The 17,938-nt window shown below is 52.6% G+C and overlaps 1 protein-coding gene across 2 annotated transcripts; it reads right to left on the bottom strand.

Moving 5' to 3' along the window:
- Positions 1–5,075: 5,075 nt before the first annotated feature.
- SRF (serum response factor) lies at positions 5,076–17,297 on the bottom strand. Of its 2 annotated transcripts, XM_018085460.3 has the most exons (7): positions 17,031–17,297; positions 11,894–12,152; positions 11,376–11,555; positions 9,662–9,781; positions 8,772–8,963; positions 8,166–8,242; positions 5,076–7,899 (listed from the first exon to the last, which is right to left on the bottom strand). In XM_018085460.3, the coding sequence occupies exons 1-7, from the start codon at positions 17,196–17,198 to the stop codon at positions 7,804–7,806; spliced, it is 1,092 nt and encodes a 363-aa protein (XP_017940949.1). In that variant the 5' UTR covers positions 17,199–17,297; the 3' UTR covers positions 5,076–7,803. The 2 variants fall into 2 exon arrangements, with proteins under 2 accessions (XP_017940949.1, XP_008921028.1); XM_008922780.4 differs by lacking the exon at positions 11,376–11,555.
- Between the last annotated feature and the right edge of the window lie 641 nt (positions 17,298–17,938).

Raw genomic sequence — 17,938 nt, 5'->3', positions numbered from 1 at the left:
TGGGCCTGCAGTTTGGGTCCCAGCTGCACGAGCAGGTTGCCATTGTGCTTCTCATTCACCATGGCAGCAGATGTGCCTGCAGAGACAGAGGGGAACCAGAATCAAGTCTTTATTTCTGAGCTGCATCCTAGGGAAAATGTGAGAGAGCACCTCAGTTGCCTGACAGTAGAACTGGTTGAGGCACAGCTTTTGATCCTGAGACCCTACACCCAGGATAAAGCTCTGAAGGAAAACCTATTTTGTAAAGGCTCACATTCACCTTCCAAGAAAATAAGACAGCATTTCATATACAAAACCTGTTCCCAGCATCACAGGCACACACAGACAGAGGTTCTCCTAAAAAAAAACCCAAAACAAGGCAAAATGGTCCCTCTTATAAGACAGTAAATAATGACAGGAGACTTGGATCCTGTTCTCATTTCTGCCACTGTCCGCAAAATGACCCTCCCAAGTTGCTGCTTTTGCACTTCTATCTTTTCTCTTGTTAATTACCATTTATTTGTTTAGACTGCAACTTTACCCAAAGCTAAAGACACTCTCACTGTGGAGAGGGACCTTCACCAGGCCCTGAAGAAAATAATGAGCAATTTCTTAGATCTACTTCCTATACATCAAATCAGGTCAAATTCACTCAGTATTTCCTCCTTGGCTTCTTCTCAGAATTTTTTGTCTTTACAATGTTTCATTAATGGACAAACTCAACAAACCCAAAAGATTGCTACTCTCTGTTACCTGACTGTTCTGCATATCTTAGGACTACAAAGAAGGTGTGGTGCTTCTCTGCTTGGACTTGTGCAAAGAGGAGCATGGAAATAGTTTGCTGTCCAAGGCTGAGGGACAGCAATCAGCTGGCCAGCTGCAAACACCATGGACTGGCTTTGGATTGACTTCACTACTACAAAGGATTCCAGATTAGTCTGATAGGAAGGTTGTCAGAGGAGCTCAGGTAGGTGGCAGTGGGAAACACAAGAACAGGCTCTCCTGTCACACATGCCAGTAAGAGAAGCAGCGAAGCAAGATCCTGTCCACTGGTGGTAACACAAGTCATTCTCAAAAAAGGAGTTAAGATACAACAGAAACAGTCAATCCAGGTATAACCTAAGAAGACACTAACCATCAAAGACTATGACAGGCACATTCAAAATGTTTTCCAGGTGCAGAGAGAAGCAGTCTGCCAAGAAATTCATACCTACTTTCAGTTGTGCCTTCCTTGGAATTTGCAGCAAGCCAGATAGGAATCTTCTTGCAGTCTCTGTAATAAAAAGATCAAGTTATTGTCCTGTACTTTGTAACAGTGTTTAGATGCCACACAATAAGCCAAATAATCATTTTCCTTAAATGAGCTTGGACAGTGCATACGCACAGAAAAAAACCCATCCTACAAGGTTCACATAAAATGAAAATCAGAGTAAAATGGAAGTCTCTGTGAAGTTTAGTAACTTCACCCCATTCCCACATCATGCCATTTAGCATGAAAAAACCTCTTTCGAGCGGAGCCCAGAAGAAAGGGCCCAAATGGACTTGTAGCTAGGAAGGGGAAAATTTGGGCTTAGGGCACCTGAAGTATTGCTGCACCACCTGTGAATGACGTGCACTGGAGGCCACAGTGCCCACAGCCGAACTGTCAGACCGCTGTGACACAGGCGCTGCACTCTGTGTCAGAGCTGTGATGCCGAGTCCACCAGGCATCACGGCCCGGCGTCCAGCAGCCCAGCCCAGCCCAGCCCAGCCCAGCCCAGCCCCACCCTCCCACCGCGCCGGGACGGTGGGTCCGCACAGGCGTGGGCAGGGCCCTTCGCACCGATGTGCCTCGGCCGCTCCGGACACCCAGCGAGCCGCGCCCCATCGTCCGGGCCCTCGCCTCACCGCTGCGCCGCGCCCCCGGAGCGCAGCCGAGGCCGGGCAGGGCAACGGCAGAGCCCGGCCTCGGTGCGCGGGGGGCCGACCGACTCCCGGCACGGAGAAAAGGAAGAGGCCCCTCAGGCGCCTGTCCCGTCGAGAGGTCTCGTCCCCGGCTCGGCTCTCCCCGCGCACTCGGGGCGGCGGCGCGGCCGAGACTCGAAGGCTCCGCCGCGGGAGCTGCCCCGGCGGCACCGGGAGGGACCGGAAGCAGCAGCACCACCCGCCGCGGTTCCGCGTCCGCACTACGGGAGGCGGCGAGGGACAGGGAGCAACGGAGGCTGCGTGGTACGCGCCTCTCGTCCCTCGGAATCTCAGAACGGGTCAGGCTGGAAGGGACCACAGCGGGTCATCTGGTCCAGCCTCCCTGTTCAAGCAGGATCATCCTACAGCACCTGGCTCAGGATTGTGTCCAGACAGTTCTTGGAGACTCCACAACCTCTCTGGAAAATCTGTTCTAGTGCACGGTCACTGCACAGTAAGGAAGTTCTTCCTCATGTTCAGGTGCATCAGTTTCTCTCTGTTGCCTGTTGTCCTATTGCTCGCCACCACCGAGCAGAGCCTGCCTTCATCCTTTTGGCATCCTCCCTTCAGATACTGATAGACATTGATGAGGTCCCCTCAGTCGTCTCTTCTCAAGGCCGAACAGGCCCAGCTCCCTCAGCCTGTCCTCGTAAGGCAGATGCTCCAGTCCCCTAATCATCTGTGTTGCCCTCTGCTGGACCCACTCCAGGATCAACGTGTCTCTTGTCCTGAGGAGGCCAGAACTGGACACAGCTCTCCAGGTGATCCTCACCAGGGCTGAGTAGAGGGGCAGGATCACCTCTCAACGTGCTGGCAATGCTTTTCCTAATGCACCTCAGGATACCACTGCCCTTCCTGGCCACAAGGGCACTGCTGCCTCCCCTTCCCGGGTCCCTCTGGGGCGAGGGGATGCAAGCTGCAGCTGCAGCTGCAGCTGGAGTGCAGGGGCCTGTCTGTGGCCACGCAGCCACGGGTCACAGGGCTGCTGTCCCTCCCTGCCGGTGGTGAGAGACAGAAAAACATGGAAGATCAGAGTATCTTCTGATTCTCCTGGCTAATATTAGAAATGAGAAGAAATGGAGATGGGAGCTGAAAACTGCACCTGCCAGAGCTCAAGAGGCTTTTTGATAACATGTGTTGCACTGTGCGTTGGTACAATTTCTCTGGTGGTTAATCGTCTTCATCAAGGGCTGTAGCAGAATGGGTGGTAGGTAGGCTAAAAGCATGTCATGTCAGCACTAACATTATTATTGCAATAATAATGTAATAATAACCCTTAATCAAAAGTTACAGCAACATCAGGCCCGTGGCCCTGGGGTGGTTCCAGCCCTGCATCCACCCTGTTCGGCTTCAGCGACAGCTGTGCTGGCTCTCGGCAGGTTTGGGGCTCTGAAACTGTCCTGTTCTCAGTGTTGCTAGAGAGACAGTTGAAGCCTGTTGCACACAAGTTTGTCCTATTTCCAGTTCCTTTCCACCTTTGGTGTAACACTGTAAAATCTAAATTCTTATCCTTTATCCATATTTCCCTTCCTTGGTAGGCCTCACAGCAGTCATCAGACTGATAGAAACCTGGATTGTGGCTAACATTTGTTTTAAATTATAAACAAACATTAAAATCAGCTAAACAGATGAGACTCTACTTTCTTATTTGATGCTGGAGCAACTTCATGTATGTGCCCAAATTAATTTCTACCCTCAGAACTAATGCAACTGATCAGACAATTTCCATGTTTTACAATAGCAATCAGCAATTAATCCCAACAATATAATGGCAGTTAACTGTAGGCTGGATAAAGCAGTGCAGTACTGCATCAGTTTGTGGAGACCATCCTCTAAAGCTGGGGCACCAGTGGTGGACTGTAAATGTTCATGTTTCCAAGCCAAGCTCTTGATTTTCACCATTAGTGCATGTAATCTCTTCTGATCCTATTGATGCTCTCTTTCTAGAATCCCATGGATGCTCTTGAAATCTCCATGTTCTCAATTAACATGTCATTTTCCTTCCCCATTCCCTATCAAGACATCTTGTTTGTGACACTGAGAGGTTTTCTGTGGTATTCACACGGCTTGCTTATGTCTTGGCTCCAATGGTCTGGATTCTATGCTTAGTAGGTCACTTATCCTAAAAATAAAGATTACATCTGTGGTATCTTGCTCCATATGTCACAGACAGCCCCCTGTGCACAAGTGACATGGGATTGCTTGTGCTGATAGGAGGTTTGTGGTGCTGAACCACGAGACACACCTGTGTAGGCATGCTGCACGTGGGGCTAGCTGTGGTGTAACCTGTAAAAGTGAAGCACCTCACTTCCTAATGGGGTAAGAGCCATTTGAGCTGTGTTTTGCTCCTAAGCACTTTCTGTGCAACCTTCTCTCCTGCTGCACTGACATATTTTCTCCAAACAGCACTGTGAGGAAAAGTGCTGTGCCTCCACTGCAGACTTTTATCAGTGCTAAGCTTTCCTTGCACCATACTGGTATCTGCTCCAGGATCTGATGCTAGATAGCAGCATTTTTAGCTGGCATACTGTTGCCCCAGCAGTCCTGAGGATTGTAATGAACCCCTTTCCTTTTGGTTTCATTCACAGCTTTACACACTTTACTGAGCCCCAATGTGCCCTTGACCTGGCTTCTAGGCATCTGCCTTTGACCTGACTTCATGCCTCTCTGGTTTGGATTTTGAATATTGCAGTATCTTCTCATAGCAGTTTTCTGCAGGGAATTTAACAGTCCCCCTGCTCCTCCCTATTAACACCCATGATTTAGAACAATTTTTTTTCAAAATTCCCCATTCCTCCTCATTCCTGGTTTTTACTTCTCTTGACTGACACCATGCCCTGCTTACCACCAACACTGTTCCAGAGCTTTCAGAAAGGACAGCCCTCACAGTCTTGCTGTCAGCCAAAGGCCCCCTCTAGTCCTGCACTAGGTCTGGCACTCCCGGAGTAGAAGTCTAGGTGGTTGGGTCTCACCTGTGCAGGAGGCAGTAGGGATGGAGACTTTTGCAAAGAACCCCTCTTTGTCACATCAGGCTCAGACAGACCCTCATCCTTGACAGTAAACAGACCGATGCAGGATCTGCCTTTGATCCCCATGCGTTGCCCCTAAGGTATGTGTCATCCCCTCCCGCAAAGAATGATCGAGATCCCAAATCTGTGCACAAAATGATAACATTTATTGAAAGAGTAATTTTTTTTTAATACAAAAGAAAGCTCTGTACATAGTACTGTGATTACTTCCACATCCTTCCAGAAACACAACCCTGGAAACTGGAGGGAAAAAAAATAATAATCCCAAACACACTTATGCGTACACACACACGCACACGCACGCGCACACACACACACCCCTCAAACCAGTAAAATTAACTAAAAATGTCACCACACAATAAATGCCATTTTATCCCTGATACACAAGTGTTCTTACAAGTCTGCACTTAAATAAAATACACCATTAGCGTTTAACCAGCAGTTGCCTTTGGGGAGCCAGGGAGGGGATGCAGTCAGACACCCTGTAGCAGCAGGGGCTCTCCTGCCATTCTGGCCCAACAGCTCTGCTCCATAGTGCTAGCACAAGCAAAGCAGAGCAAAGCCAGGCCACACTGACGTGCTGGGGCAAAGGACAACGCAAACCCCAAACCCACACTTCTCCCTGGATGAACTTCTAGGTACCCAGATTGCTTTGGAAGCATTACTGAGCAGTTTTCATACACCTAGCAAAGGGACATGGCTTAGCACTCCCATATGCTCTGAGCTGCAGTGTATGCATCACTCTTAGAGTAAGGATACTAAGGGGAGGCAGCATGCAATGTCACTCTCACCAACTCTCCACAAGCCCTTCCCAGGCTGTTAACAGACCAAGGGCTGAAAGACCCTTCTGGGAATTCTTTGTACAGGGAGCTTGGAGGGAACCTGTCCATATCTGTGCACTGCAGAAATGCTGTAGAGGGGGATCTACAGCCCAGATCTTCAGCTAGGGGTTCAGAAGATGCTACCCGCACAGCAAGCAGGGAGAACAGGGATTAGCCACTGCTGGTCACTCACCACACCCAGGGAAGAGTGGGGATGCCTAAATCCCTTAGACAGTCACAGGCAGCACTGCTGCACACCAAGAGCAGTGACAGAACAGCTGCAGGTCCCTGGACCAGAAGTGAACAGGGTGATCATCAGAAAACCCAGCTCAGCTCTGGCTCCCATGCACGCTACAAATCCCCTGCTCCTGAGGAATGGGTTTCCCACTTCTAGAAACTAGCCACTGCTTCACTCGCTTTCTGCCCATTGAGCCCAGAATTATGAGTCCTCCGTATAGATAAGTGGGAAACAAGCATCCCACTCAGTTGAGCTTGATCCCTGGCACATGCTGGTGGATGAAGAGTGTGGCTTAAACGCTAATGCTGAGGGAACATGTCCAAGGTTACAATACAAACTCAAAAGCAAGGCCCCTTTCCTGCCTCCATGCCCCCCACCCCACCCCTCTCCCCATCCCCCTGGTACAAACCCCATTAAAAACTGTTACAGGAGCCAAACTTTTATTCCTTAAAGAATTACATAAATACTGAGTTTAACACTTAGAAAAATAAAGTAATTTTCTTTTTTTTTTTTTTTTCTCCAAGGCTTCTTTTGTCTTTAACTTAAAAAAAAAAAAGTTACAGTAGCTGCTTCTTCTCCTAAGGATTCAGCAGCTTCTCTCACTTGCTCACTCTCCCTCCAGGGACAGGGCTAGGTAGCAGAGCCATTCACAGCAACTCCCATGCAGGACCAAGCGTGCTCCAGCCCTTCTCCCCCCGGCCTTGCTGAGCCTGTACAGGCATCACAGCTGTTCCTCCACAGCCCAGGATGGCCTGCAGATCACCCTGATGCTCAGAGGAAGAGCCTGGCACCTGCCCAGCAGCTCAATGCCCCATGGGCTCTTCCCTTTGACATTTGAGTTGTTTCTCCACCTTGCATCAGACACAGAAATTTAGAACACACCGGCTGGAGCTGCAGGGGGATGTAAGAATGACCCAGCCGCGTTCCCCTGGGTGTACGGAGTCCACAAGCAGTGCGAGGGCTGAGAGTGTGGGGCTGAGCAGAGCACAGAGCCCCTGAGGAGCTCTCCAGGGCATCATTGTGTTCCTGGACATCTACAGACCACCTCAGCTGTGCAAGGGCAGCCACTGGGGCTAGGCCAATCAGGCTGAAAATCTGCCAGGCAGCCCAGTGAGGAGGCACTAAGGGCAGAGGGCTCACTGTAGTGCATACAAGGAGGACAGGGCCACGTGCCAACAGCTGTGCCCTGCCCTCCAGAAGGAGGGCGCACAGACCTAGAGATGCACATGCAAGCTGGCCCCTCTCTCCCGTCCAGAGCCCAGGGTGAGTTGCTGCAGCCAGGACCTGTCACCCCACAAAGGCACATTGCTGAGGCCAGCAGCACAGCCTCAACCCACTCTGCTCTGAGCTGCGCCTGCGTGATGGCTCTGGAACTGAGCTGAGCCCCACGCAGAGTAAACACTCATGGGCAAGGTGACTCGGAGCACCCAGAAGGAGCCAGAGCCTTCAGCTGGGAATGGCCCGCAGTATTTATTTACAGTGCAGAGCAATCCTCCCCTCGAGAGACAAATTTCTTTGGCTGGCGTGAGACAAGCACAGCTATTGCAGCATCCAAATGCCCCAAGCCCTGCATGGCCCCAGCACCGCTCCACCCCAGGTGGGTTCTGCAGCCCCACGCGCATGCCTGTGTGCGTGGGGGTGGGCGAGTGCGTGTGTGTGTGTGCATGTGTGGATGAAGGAAACGTGAAAAGGCAACAATAAATAACTGGTGCAGTCTGTACGAGAAGGAATTGCCACCAGCCCCAACACTGGCATGACAAGCCAGATACAAAAGGCTGGCAGCAGAGGCCTCTCAGTCACTCTTGGCGCTGTGTGAGGTGTCCAAGTTGACCACCTGCAGCTCCGTCAGGCTGCTGCCACTGCTGCTCTGCTGCCCGATGACAGCCATCTAGAGAGAAAAGGGAGGAGGACCGACTGGGGGACAGCATGCCCTGACACCATGCATGCCAGCAGCCAGGGGGGCACTGTCCCTCCTGGGCACCTGTCCACGGAGGACAAAACTGCGTCACCCAAAGGTGGGTAGCACTGACAGCTTTCCCAGACCTTGAGGACTGACCCTACCCAGCCAGGTCTGCCCACGTACACAAAGGATGTGCAGGCAGGAGAAGAGCAAGAGTACCCCCTGAACACCTGCAAGTACTACTCTGTGCCTACCTGGTGAAGCTGGACAGCTGAGACTGGGATCTGAACAGTGCCTGATGGGGCTGTCAGGAACACTTGGGGGACGCCACCTGCCACAGAGAGAAGCACAAATGACACTGTCCCTTAAACAGTGCTCCCCACTTGGATCCATTCTCTGAGCTCCATGGAGCTTCACAAGGATAAAGCTGCCAGTCTGCATACATGGAGGCATTCCAGAAGAAAGCCACATGCATTAGTTTTCCAGATGCTGGGAGAAGCAGGCACAAGTCCTCAATCCAAGTCTTGACCACATGGCTTCATGCTGTTTAGTTCCCTCATGCAACCACACAACCTCTCCAGAGTCTCCTAGCTCCCTCTGCTGCCTGCCCCACACGCCACCCATCCCAGAATCCCTCACCCTTTTTACCCAGCAAGAGCTCAAGCAATCCTTTGCACAAGAGAATGGCAAGATCTAGAAGTGCACATCAAGCATCACCCTTGCCAGGCCTTTGTACAGCCACTAGGACTGCTGAGAAGAAAATTCTTGGAAATTAACATACAGCATAAATACATGCAAGAGTAGAAAAATCAGGATGTGGGTGCACTTTAAGGGAGCACTGACCCAGACAGCTCTCTTACCCTGATCCTGGACCTGGCCGTGGGACACCTGCATCGCTGAGGGCGCCTGTGGGAAAGCGTTGAGGACTGCAAGTCCACCGTCCGCAAGGCCAGATGTGGGCGCATACATCACCGCGTGTGGGCTGGGGTACATCATGTGGCCACCCACAGTGGTTGGCACAGACGACGTCATGATGGTCGCTGGGAGGGTCACTGGCACCAGGACAGACTACATGTGAGCCACATGAAAGGGGTCTGCCACACTCACATGCCTGCTCAGCACCCCTCAGCCATGCTGTGCTGAGGCATGGTGCATGAAGATACCCATCTTGTCTCCCAAGCTCATGGGGAAAAGTCCCATAGATCAAGTAGAAGAGCTCAAACCTCTCCTTTCACGAGTATGAAGGGGCAGAAAAGCACAGTAGTCAAACATCCCAGGACTAAATTCAACTTGTATCTCAAGTTCCCTGATGAAGCCTTAATAAAGCTGTTGAACTAGATTCAGCCTGCATCCAGGCACCTGAACTCAGAATTTGCCAACAAAGAGATGTCCTCTGCATAGACAGTAAAAATCTCAAGCAGATGTGAGCCAATGCCTTGTGAAGCAATGCTGCCTCACTAAGAAACCATCTGAGAACTGGGTAACCTGTTCCCAGCTCCATGCTGTAAGAGTTAACGATGTATCTGGAGAAGCTCTGAAATCCCTTGGAAGGTGCCCTAGGCACAGCAGCATCTACCTAGATATGGCATAGCACAGGAGCTGGCAACAGGGATCAAGACACCTGGGAAACTGTCAGAAAGGCTGGGATAGAGTTGGTCTGAAGAAGGAAACTGGGCAGGGAGCAAGCATGAGGTCTGTTGGTGTGGGTTGTTATCAGCAGTGGTCAGGAAGGCAGACAGAAGGTGGTTACCTGTTCCGCTGGAAGAGGTCTGGGTAAGGTCAGTGCTGCTGTCACTAGAGGGAGACGTTTGCTGCGGTGCCTGGTGCACCTGGATCGCTTGGACTGGGACCTGCTGAGCCATGGTACCACCTGGGGAGAAAGAAGAACCCATGAGCCTGTGGCTCCACAGGGATACAGGCACTCTGGACCACGTGAAAACGCTGCAGTCCTTCACTGGCTGCATACAGTTCCACAGCATGACACTGCACTGGGGAAGGCTAGACAAAAGCAGCATGTGGCAGAAACCAAAATGTGTTCTTTCCTGGCACATGGGCCAAGAAGGTAGCTGGCCCACAGAGCTCCAGAGAGTAAAGAACAGGCCACAACAGCTTTTGCCAAACTTCCAGGCATGGTTCAAGAACATCTGGGGCCCTCCTCACCATTCCTGGCCCCACCAAGACACAGCACAGAATATGCTGGGAGGAGAGGGCCCAGCATATGCCTCTCCAGTGCTCAGTCAGCTCTGCAAGGATCATCTCGCTGCACCAAGCAGAACCGCAAGAGCCTAAATGCGCAAACCAGCTGGGCTCTGCTGCCTTCACAGTCTGGAGATCAGCTTGATCCTCCCCAGGGCTCTAGGCCACTGCTATCTCAGAGCTTGTGACCTCAAGGACAGCACAGTGCCCTACACAGGCATAACAGAACACATGGCCTCAAGGCATTGAATCCTAGAGGTGCAGGGGCACAGCCACACAGCCTCTGGCCCAGACCACTCACTGCAAAGCAATTCAGCTCCAGAAACAGAGCTTAGCACAGAAAGCTCCCCTAAGGCTGAGGTCCTGTCTCCAGAGGGAAGAGTAAGGGATGTCAGGGAGCAGGAATCACTGTCCACCTTGCTCAGATGGGGCATCTCCCCACACATCAAACGAGAGAGACATACATCAGTTATTCTCTTAGTTCCTCCAGATCACAAGGGAAATCCAGACCCCTTGCGTGGGATCATACTGTCTGCCAGGGCCCATGGGAGCCTTAAGCATTCCAAGAAAGTACCCAGGCTATCAGACTCGTCAACTTGGGTATAAACAGGCAGGACACAAGAAATACTGTCATACCAATGCTGGTCCTCAGATGATGGTTGCCCCACAAAGGAGAGCCTAACCCTGTTCTGAAACTCCAGCCAGGAGCATGTCCAGCCACAGCACCACACCTGGAGAGCCTTGACTCAGCACAAGAAGAAATTCCTACAAAGGACAATGTACACAAGGAAGCACAGCAGCACCACTCCTCTGCTCTGTGTCTCTCCCTAATCACTGTGGTTCAGTGACTGACTGCAGACCCCAACACAAAAGCCAGGGCAGCTGCTACTCAATAAGTAGCCACTAGGCACCTGAGCCCCTGCAGTATCCTTCCATCAATTCTAGCACCACAGTTCACCCTCAGCACAGCTGCACTGGAGACCTGCCTCCTCTGTGTTTGCTAGCCACAGACCAAACCCTGGAGCAGGAAACTGAAAACCCACTGCTTCCCTTGGTCTGTATCCCCCAGGATGCCACTCCTGCCTACATCAAGCATTCTCTGCCCTGTCTTCCCATCTCTCCCCCAAAGCTACAACAAGGGTACTCTGTGCTCTGCTTCCTCTGTGCTCCCACCTCAGTCAGTGGTCAGCTGTGTGGCCAGGACCAGGACCCGCACAGACGCCTCCATCCCCCCACCTCTAGCAAGCGGAGGAGAAGCGAGTGCTGACCTGTCAGCGACACGATCTGCCCTCCAGCTCTGGCAGGGAAGCGGAAGACTGTCTGTTGTGCCTGCTGCAGCTGTCCAGCTGTACCCGTGACCACCTGGCCCTGCTGGCTGGAAAGAGCCAGAGAGTGCGGCTGTAACTGAGTGAGAGGAATGGTAGGGGTCCCCGGAGAAAGGGAAGCACCTGCCAAAAGGAGGGAGAAAGAAAGGCTTTGTCACCACCAGCTCTTTTCACTCCCTCCAGGCTTCTTGGTGCTGTCCTGGGGTCCTAGCTCAGCTCCCTACCACCTCCCAGCAGCAGGGCCAGCTAGCAGCACTCTAAGAAAATGGTCACTACATGACCCTTCCCCAGCCACTGGCCTGGCTGGGTTTGGACAAGGAATCTCAGCCAGGTTCACCTTACAGCAACAACCCACTCTGCTTCCCTTCTGCCACTAGGCCTCCTCTTCCCCAGAGAGAACAGCAACATACTCCAGGTGCCGAGACAGACAGATGCAGCCCTCAGCCCCTAAAGGCACTGACCTGACATGAGGGTGAAGCCAGTGGGTATTGGCATGAGGCCCCCAGACGTCACTGCACTGGCTCCAGTAGTCTTCAGCACTGTCCCGTTGGCACTGGTGACGGCATTGGGGCTGATGCTGGCAGACACTGGTGCCAGGTAATTAGTGATGGGGAATGACGGGCCACTGCTGACCTGCATGGAGGTTGAGGTGGTGGGGGCTGTCTGGATGGACGTTGTTCCCGGCAGGTTGGTGACAGCGAATGCGGGTTTCAGTGCATCCTACAAAAGGAGAGATGGTGAAAACTCAGACCAGCCCATGAGACTTCTGCCCACGACACCAAACCAGGCTCTGTAGGTTGCATCCCCTTGCCAAATCATACCCTCAATAGCCTCCTGCCAGCACATGGAGGAGAGCCAGGGCAGCAGAGAAGAGTTGCTTGTACAAACATGAGGAAACTGTACCCAATAATGCAGCATGAGGAGAGCTAGAGAGTGCTCAGCATAAACTCTGGATACAAGCCCAGGGCCACACAGATCCCCTGAGAGCCTTCCCTGCAATGCATCAGGGGAAAAAGCAACCCTTCCCCTCCCCAGGAGTCCCCAAAACATCTAAGAGGAGAATAGCCTCTTTTTGGCACACAACAGGTAAAAGCAGTCCTTGCAGGGACAGACGTAAAGGCATACACTGCCTCCTGTCAGGAACACACAGCACTTCCCTTAAGGCAGGAAACACCCAACCAAGAACAAGCTGAGAACTGGCTCTTAAAGGCAGCTGTACGCTGAAAGCAGCAAGGGAGAGGTGAGCAAAGGCAAACCTGGACACTAGGGAGACCCAGACCTGACAGCAGCTTTGGCAGGCCCTGGGGAATGCCTCAACAAATCTCCTGGAGCAAAGGCAATAGAAAGCACCTATTTGCAAATCTACTAGCAGGAGACAGGCACAAGGCAAATGCTTCCAAAGGACCCTACGTGTCAGCTACAGCCAGCACACAGCACAGTCCTGCAAGGAGCATCAGAGCTCTATGCCTGAGGACAGCATTGCCAGAGAAGCTGAGCACCAGGGAAAGGGCCCTGTGCTGGGCCAACACTAGCTTCGGGGACTAGTCTGCCAGGTCTGGAAACAAGGGAGGAATGTGTTTGCCAGGTTGCAGAGCACATAACACCCTGGTTTCCACAGCCACAAAGCACGAAGCTGGATGTGGCTTGGGTCTGCAGAAACCAACCAAGCCTTGCTGTCTCTAACAGTCATATTTCACCTAACATGCCTCTGTCCGCCAAATCCCCTTTCAAATACCCAGGGTCCCCATGGCTCCTCCCCTGCCCTGCTCATCTGGCCAAGAGCACACTAAGAATGCACTGCTTCACAGGAGACCATGTCACAAGCCACAAGGGACCTGCCATCCCCATGTCCTACCACAGCTGCCAGTACGCCTGGGAAGAGTTAAGGCTGCCACACTCCCACCCCTCCCACTGCGGGCTGGTGGGTCCAGCTCTCCCACGTGCTAAGCCTTGTTCCCAGCTTGTCAGGCTGCCAGGAACAAGGAATTCACAGCTCAACGAACAGCTAAAAAAGGGAAGGCAGCCCATTTTGGACAGGGGGATCCAATCCCAGGCACTCAGTCGTGCCCCAGGGCCTGGGGAGGGAGGAGAGTAACACCCTTGGCACCGCAGTGCCTGAAGTCCAAATTAGAAGAGGCACGTGATAACGGAGCAGAGCCCAGCAGAAGCACTTTCCATTAGCTCAACCACAAACTCCTGCCGTCGCACATGGGACACAGGAGGCTGTGGGTGCCCTCCCCATGTGGGTGACAGGGCAGAGCTCTCCCCAGCCCACTGAAGAGCCAGAGCAGAGTGGGGCAGGACAGATCCTGTTCCCAGTTGGAAAAGCCAGGGTTCCACATCCCCAGCTATAGCTCTAAAGCAGTACACCCTTGAGACATAGTCCCCAGGGCACTTTATTCTCTCAGGGCTTGAGGAGACATCCCAAAAAGTTCACAGCACTCTACTCAAGAGGATTCCCAGGGCTCCCTAGAAGCATAAGGGCAAACCTCAGTATCATGAGAGCAGCAAAGGTGCTTGGAGAGTTGTTGCCATGCATACTCCATGCGTACTCCATCTCTGCACTCCCTGTTCTGACACAGGGGAGACTCAGATTCCTTCCATCTTTATTGTGTTTGTCTTGGGCTGCATCAATAGCTCTCAATACAGAAAGAGAGCTGGGAAAGGCTTTGGGATTGGACACCCGCTGCCACATACCCATGATTGTCTGGGGTGCCTCAGTGACCCTGGGCTCCTTGGCTTTTCCCCCGCACCCTGCGAAGCACAGACTACACACATGAGGCCAGCCTTCAATAGGAGCCAAGCCATGGATCACCTTCAGCAGAGGTTACCCAAGGGGCCATGGACAAGCCTTGAGGCAAACAGCAGCCCTGAACTCCATTCCCTTCCTGATCCAGCTGCATATCCATTCCCCATCACAGCTCAGTGCAAACTTCAGTTTGCAGAGCAGTGTCTGGGAACAAGCACAGAGCAGAGAGGTGTAGCATAGCAGCAGATGTCTGCCCACACCCACATCACTGCTTTACAGAATGAGTGGATCACATAACGACACCCAAGAGATTGCACACAGACAGTGTCCTTTGGGGCCTGCAAAAGATGAGACAGGTCAGTGCACAACAGTATCATCACAAGGATACAGCATGCCCCAATCCCAGCTGTGGTCCAAGCTCAGCACCATGGCAGAGAGTTTGGGTCTGGCACAACAGGAGAGTCTCATAGCTGCTGCTGGCTGTAGCACAGAGGAATGCCAGCAGGCTGCTGACTGCAGGTAACAGCCTGGCTGCATTGTCTTCCCAACTCTGCTGCAGCAGCTGAACACAAGCAGGTTTTGTCCGCACAGAGATCTGGAAATCAGAGTTCACACAGGAAGGCCAGAAAGCCTCTCAGAGCATCCTATGCAGCTGGACCTGATCGTCCAGGCTCTGAATCTCCTGCCACCTCCTCCAGTGAGGTACCTGTGTAACCCAGCCATGTGTATCACCCATCCCTCAGCAAATGCCAGCCACCTAGCATTGCCCACTCATAGGCTCTCTTAATTCTCAAAGGACTTCTTGGTCTATCTGAATCAGGCTGATCTCTGCCAGAGCACCAAGCAGACTTCCAGGCCTGCAGAAGGCACAGCAGGACTGGGGATGGTCAGGGTAGGACTGTCCCCAGCCCCAGGGCTTGCCTTGACAGGAACTCTCAGCAGGCCAGGGTGGGTTTAATCAGAACGTCAAGCAGAAGACAGGGCCATAGAGCTCCTCCAGCCTCACATCAAATGCTGGCTGTGGCCACAAAGCACCCCACACTAAGCATTACCACTGGGATGGAGCTTGCAATATTGCATCAGAAAGTGGGAAAAGAGAAGTTGTGTTAAGAAGATCTCTGCAGAGTAAGTGCACCCCAAGAAAACAGTTCATTTGGGGCTAATTAGCAGTACTTTCAGGAAGAATCTAAAGGGATATGATGCGGACAAGTCCCGTGCTAGGGACAGATCAGCTGCCACGCACGGTGCTTCCTGCACCTCCAAATTACTCCAGGCACAAGTAATTAGTCTCATTACAAAATGCTGACAGAACTTGTCTTTTCATCCAGGAGAAGCCCAAGAGACACAAGTCCTTACAAACATAGGCTGCACAAGGGAGAGACTGCTGGTGATAGCTGACTCCTCTGCCTACTGGAAAGGGCTGACACAGCTCACACTGAGAATCAGAGGCACTCAGGGAAGACATGCCAGACTGGGATAGCCCGGACTGGTGTTGGACTCTCATCAGAAGGAAGCCTTCCCAAGGACTCTTCTGGGCTCCTGCACAGAGTCTCCAGTCAGGAACACTTTGGCCCACCACAGCTCCTCTGTTTCCAGGGATCTCTGGGACTGCTGATGTTTCTCAGGGCTCAGCAGCAATAAGTTTGTGCTTGGTGCAGCACTGCACACATGTGGGGAAGTGGCCATGGGGGGCTGCTGGGCACCCAGCAGCACTGTGACCAGAGCTGTTGTGCTGTCATAGCATAAAAACAGGCAGCTGAACACCCCTGAAGCCCCAGGCAACATGCTGAGCACATGTCAGGGTTGCACTCACTACCTTTGTGATTATTCCACAGAGATCTCAAGGTTCTGTCTGCTTAATGTTTAGCGGCTACTGCATGGCAAGGATGCTGCTGTGGCTTGTACATAAATGGTTGCAGAGCTCCTAGAGCAAGGCCACAGTTCACCTGGAAGGATACTTTTGCAGCAAGCCCGGTACTCATGCCACAGGCACAAGTACAGGACTGCTCTAACTCACAGCACCCAAGGGCACTGCACACAGATCTGGGAAGCTGTGGCTCAACTCCAAATTCAGCATGTCATCCCAGCCTTGCACCACAAACTTCCCTGCCTCCCACCTCCAAGTACCTGTGGACCAAAGCACCAGCCTGCAAAGGAAGTAGGAGGGATACAGGAGATGGCTTTCTTGCAACAGCTGTGAGGAACAGCATCAGGGAATGCAGGGATAAGACAGAGCCCTTCCAGCAGAAAAGCACTATTGCCTGACTCTGCACCCACGGGCAGGCCACCCTGAGCAAAAGGCCACAAGTAACACAAGCAGGCAATGGCCAGTGTCTGCAAGGACAACAGGCAGGGAGCAGAAATGGTCTGTCCAGCCAAATGTTTCCATTCCCCATGTCCTCCCTGCCCCCTTCCAAAACAGCACCAAAGCAAGAGACAGCTGCAGCTTATAAGGAATGTGAGGGGCCCTGCCAGGGACTCTGGCGAGGGAAACCAGGCCTTATAAGGCCATGGAGGCAGAATCAAATTTTTATCAATGAGTGTGAGAGCATGGAGACGCCTGGGGAGAGATAACAGTGCTGAAAGCTGGCCAGGGGGGTGGGCTGGGCCAGTGGGGAGCCATGCTGCAAAGGCCAGGACCAGGACACCTGCCACCCGCTTCCCTCCCTCTTCAAATCACCACTGTTGTCAGCCAAGGAGTCACTCCCAAGAGCACACAGCACAAGCTCACTGCAGTTGCAGCAAAAGGGGATCCATCCCCAGCTCCCTAAGCTGCTATTTAAAGAGGCCTGAGGATGATCAGGGCTCCTAGCACAGGCCATGCCTCCTTGAGTGCCCAGGAACATTACCTTGGTCTCCCCACTGCTGTCCGACTCAGACACCTGGTAGGTGAGGTCCGTCTCCTCAAAGCCTGTGGCACTCATGCGCTGATCAGTGGTGGGGTCCGAGCGTGGGGGTGAGTCCGGGGAATTGAGGCATGTTTGGATCAGCGCCTTCCCTGTCTCACTGGTGATCATGGGCTGCAGCTTCCGTGTGGCAAACGTGTACACATGGCCTGTCTCGCTGGCCACCAACAGCAGGACTTGAGTGCCAGTCAGCGTGGAAAGCTCGTAGGCCTGCCAGCAGCACAAGGGAAGAAGAGAGAGTCAGGGAAGTCAGAAGAGGTGACAGGGGCAACATAAAGTGCAGGACAAGAGTCACTGCATGTCCCTGCACTCCCAGCATGGCTGTCCTGTTCCTCACACCAGCTCAGGCTTCCTGTCATGCCAGAGGAGCTGTGGCCTCTAAAACCAACCCAAGATTGGTTCTGTACAGGTTGAACTGTCTCGAGCTGTGTCTCCACCCCCTTTAGCATGCCCTTAGGTGACGCTGCCTGCCAAGAGGCTGCAGGTAGAGTGGTCCCCTCAGTAGAGCAGTCTGAGAACACAGGGACAATGAAATATCTCCATTCTGGAAATCCCACTCTCCTCTCCAGACACATCCGGATGTCTCTCCTCCTCACCTCTGTGAAAAGATGTTACTGGGTCTACATGTCTGTTACATTGTAACAATGTTACAATGTCTCTGCTACCTTGTTCCCCTTACTGACACTCCATTCGGACTAGGACCCAGATTCCTCTCTCAGGCTTCACAGTCCTGAGCACAGCTGCACCCAAGCACCACTGCACCATCCCCCAGATGGGGGATGGTGGACTAGGAAGTACACTCTTCATATGCCATCACTGCACACTACAAGCTTCCACAGACAGGATGTCCT

This window comes from Manacus vitellinus, unplaced genomic scaffold (genome assembly GCF_001715985.3).
Source record: "Manacus vitellinus isolate BGI_N305 unplaced genomic scaffold, ASM171598v3 scaffold_81_pilon, whole genome shotgun sequence".
NCBI classification, from domain to species: Eukaryota; Metazoa; Chordata; class Aves; order Passeriformes; family Pipridae; genus Manacus; species Manacus vitellinus.
The sequence above is the reverse complement of the archived record's forward strand: the minus strand, read 5'-3'. Positions and strand labels throughout refer to the sequence as shown.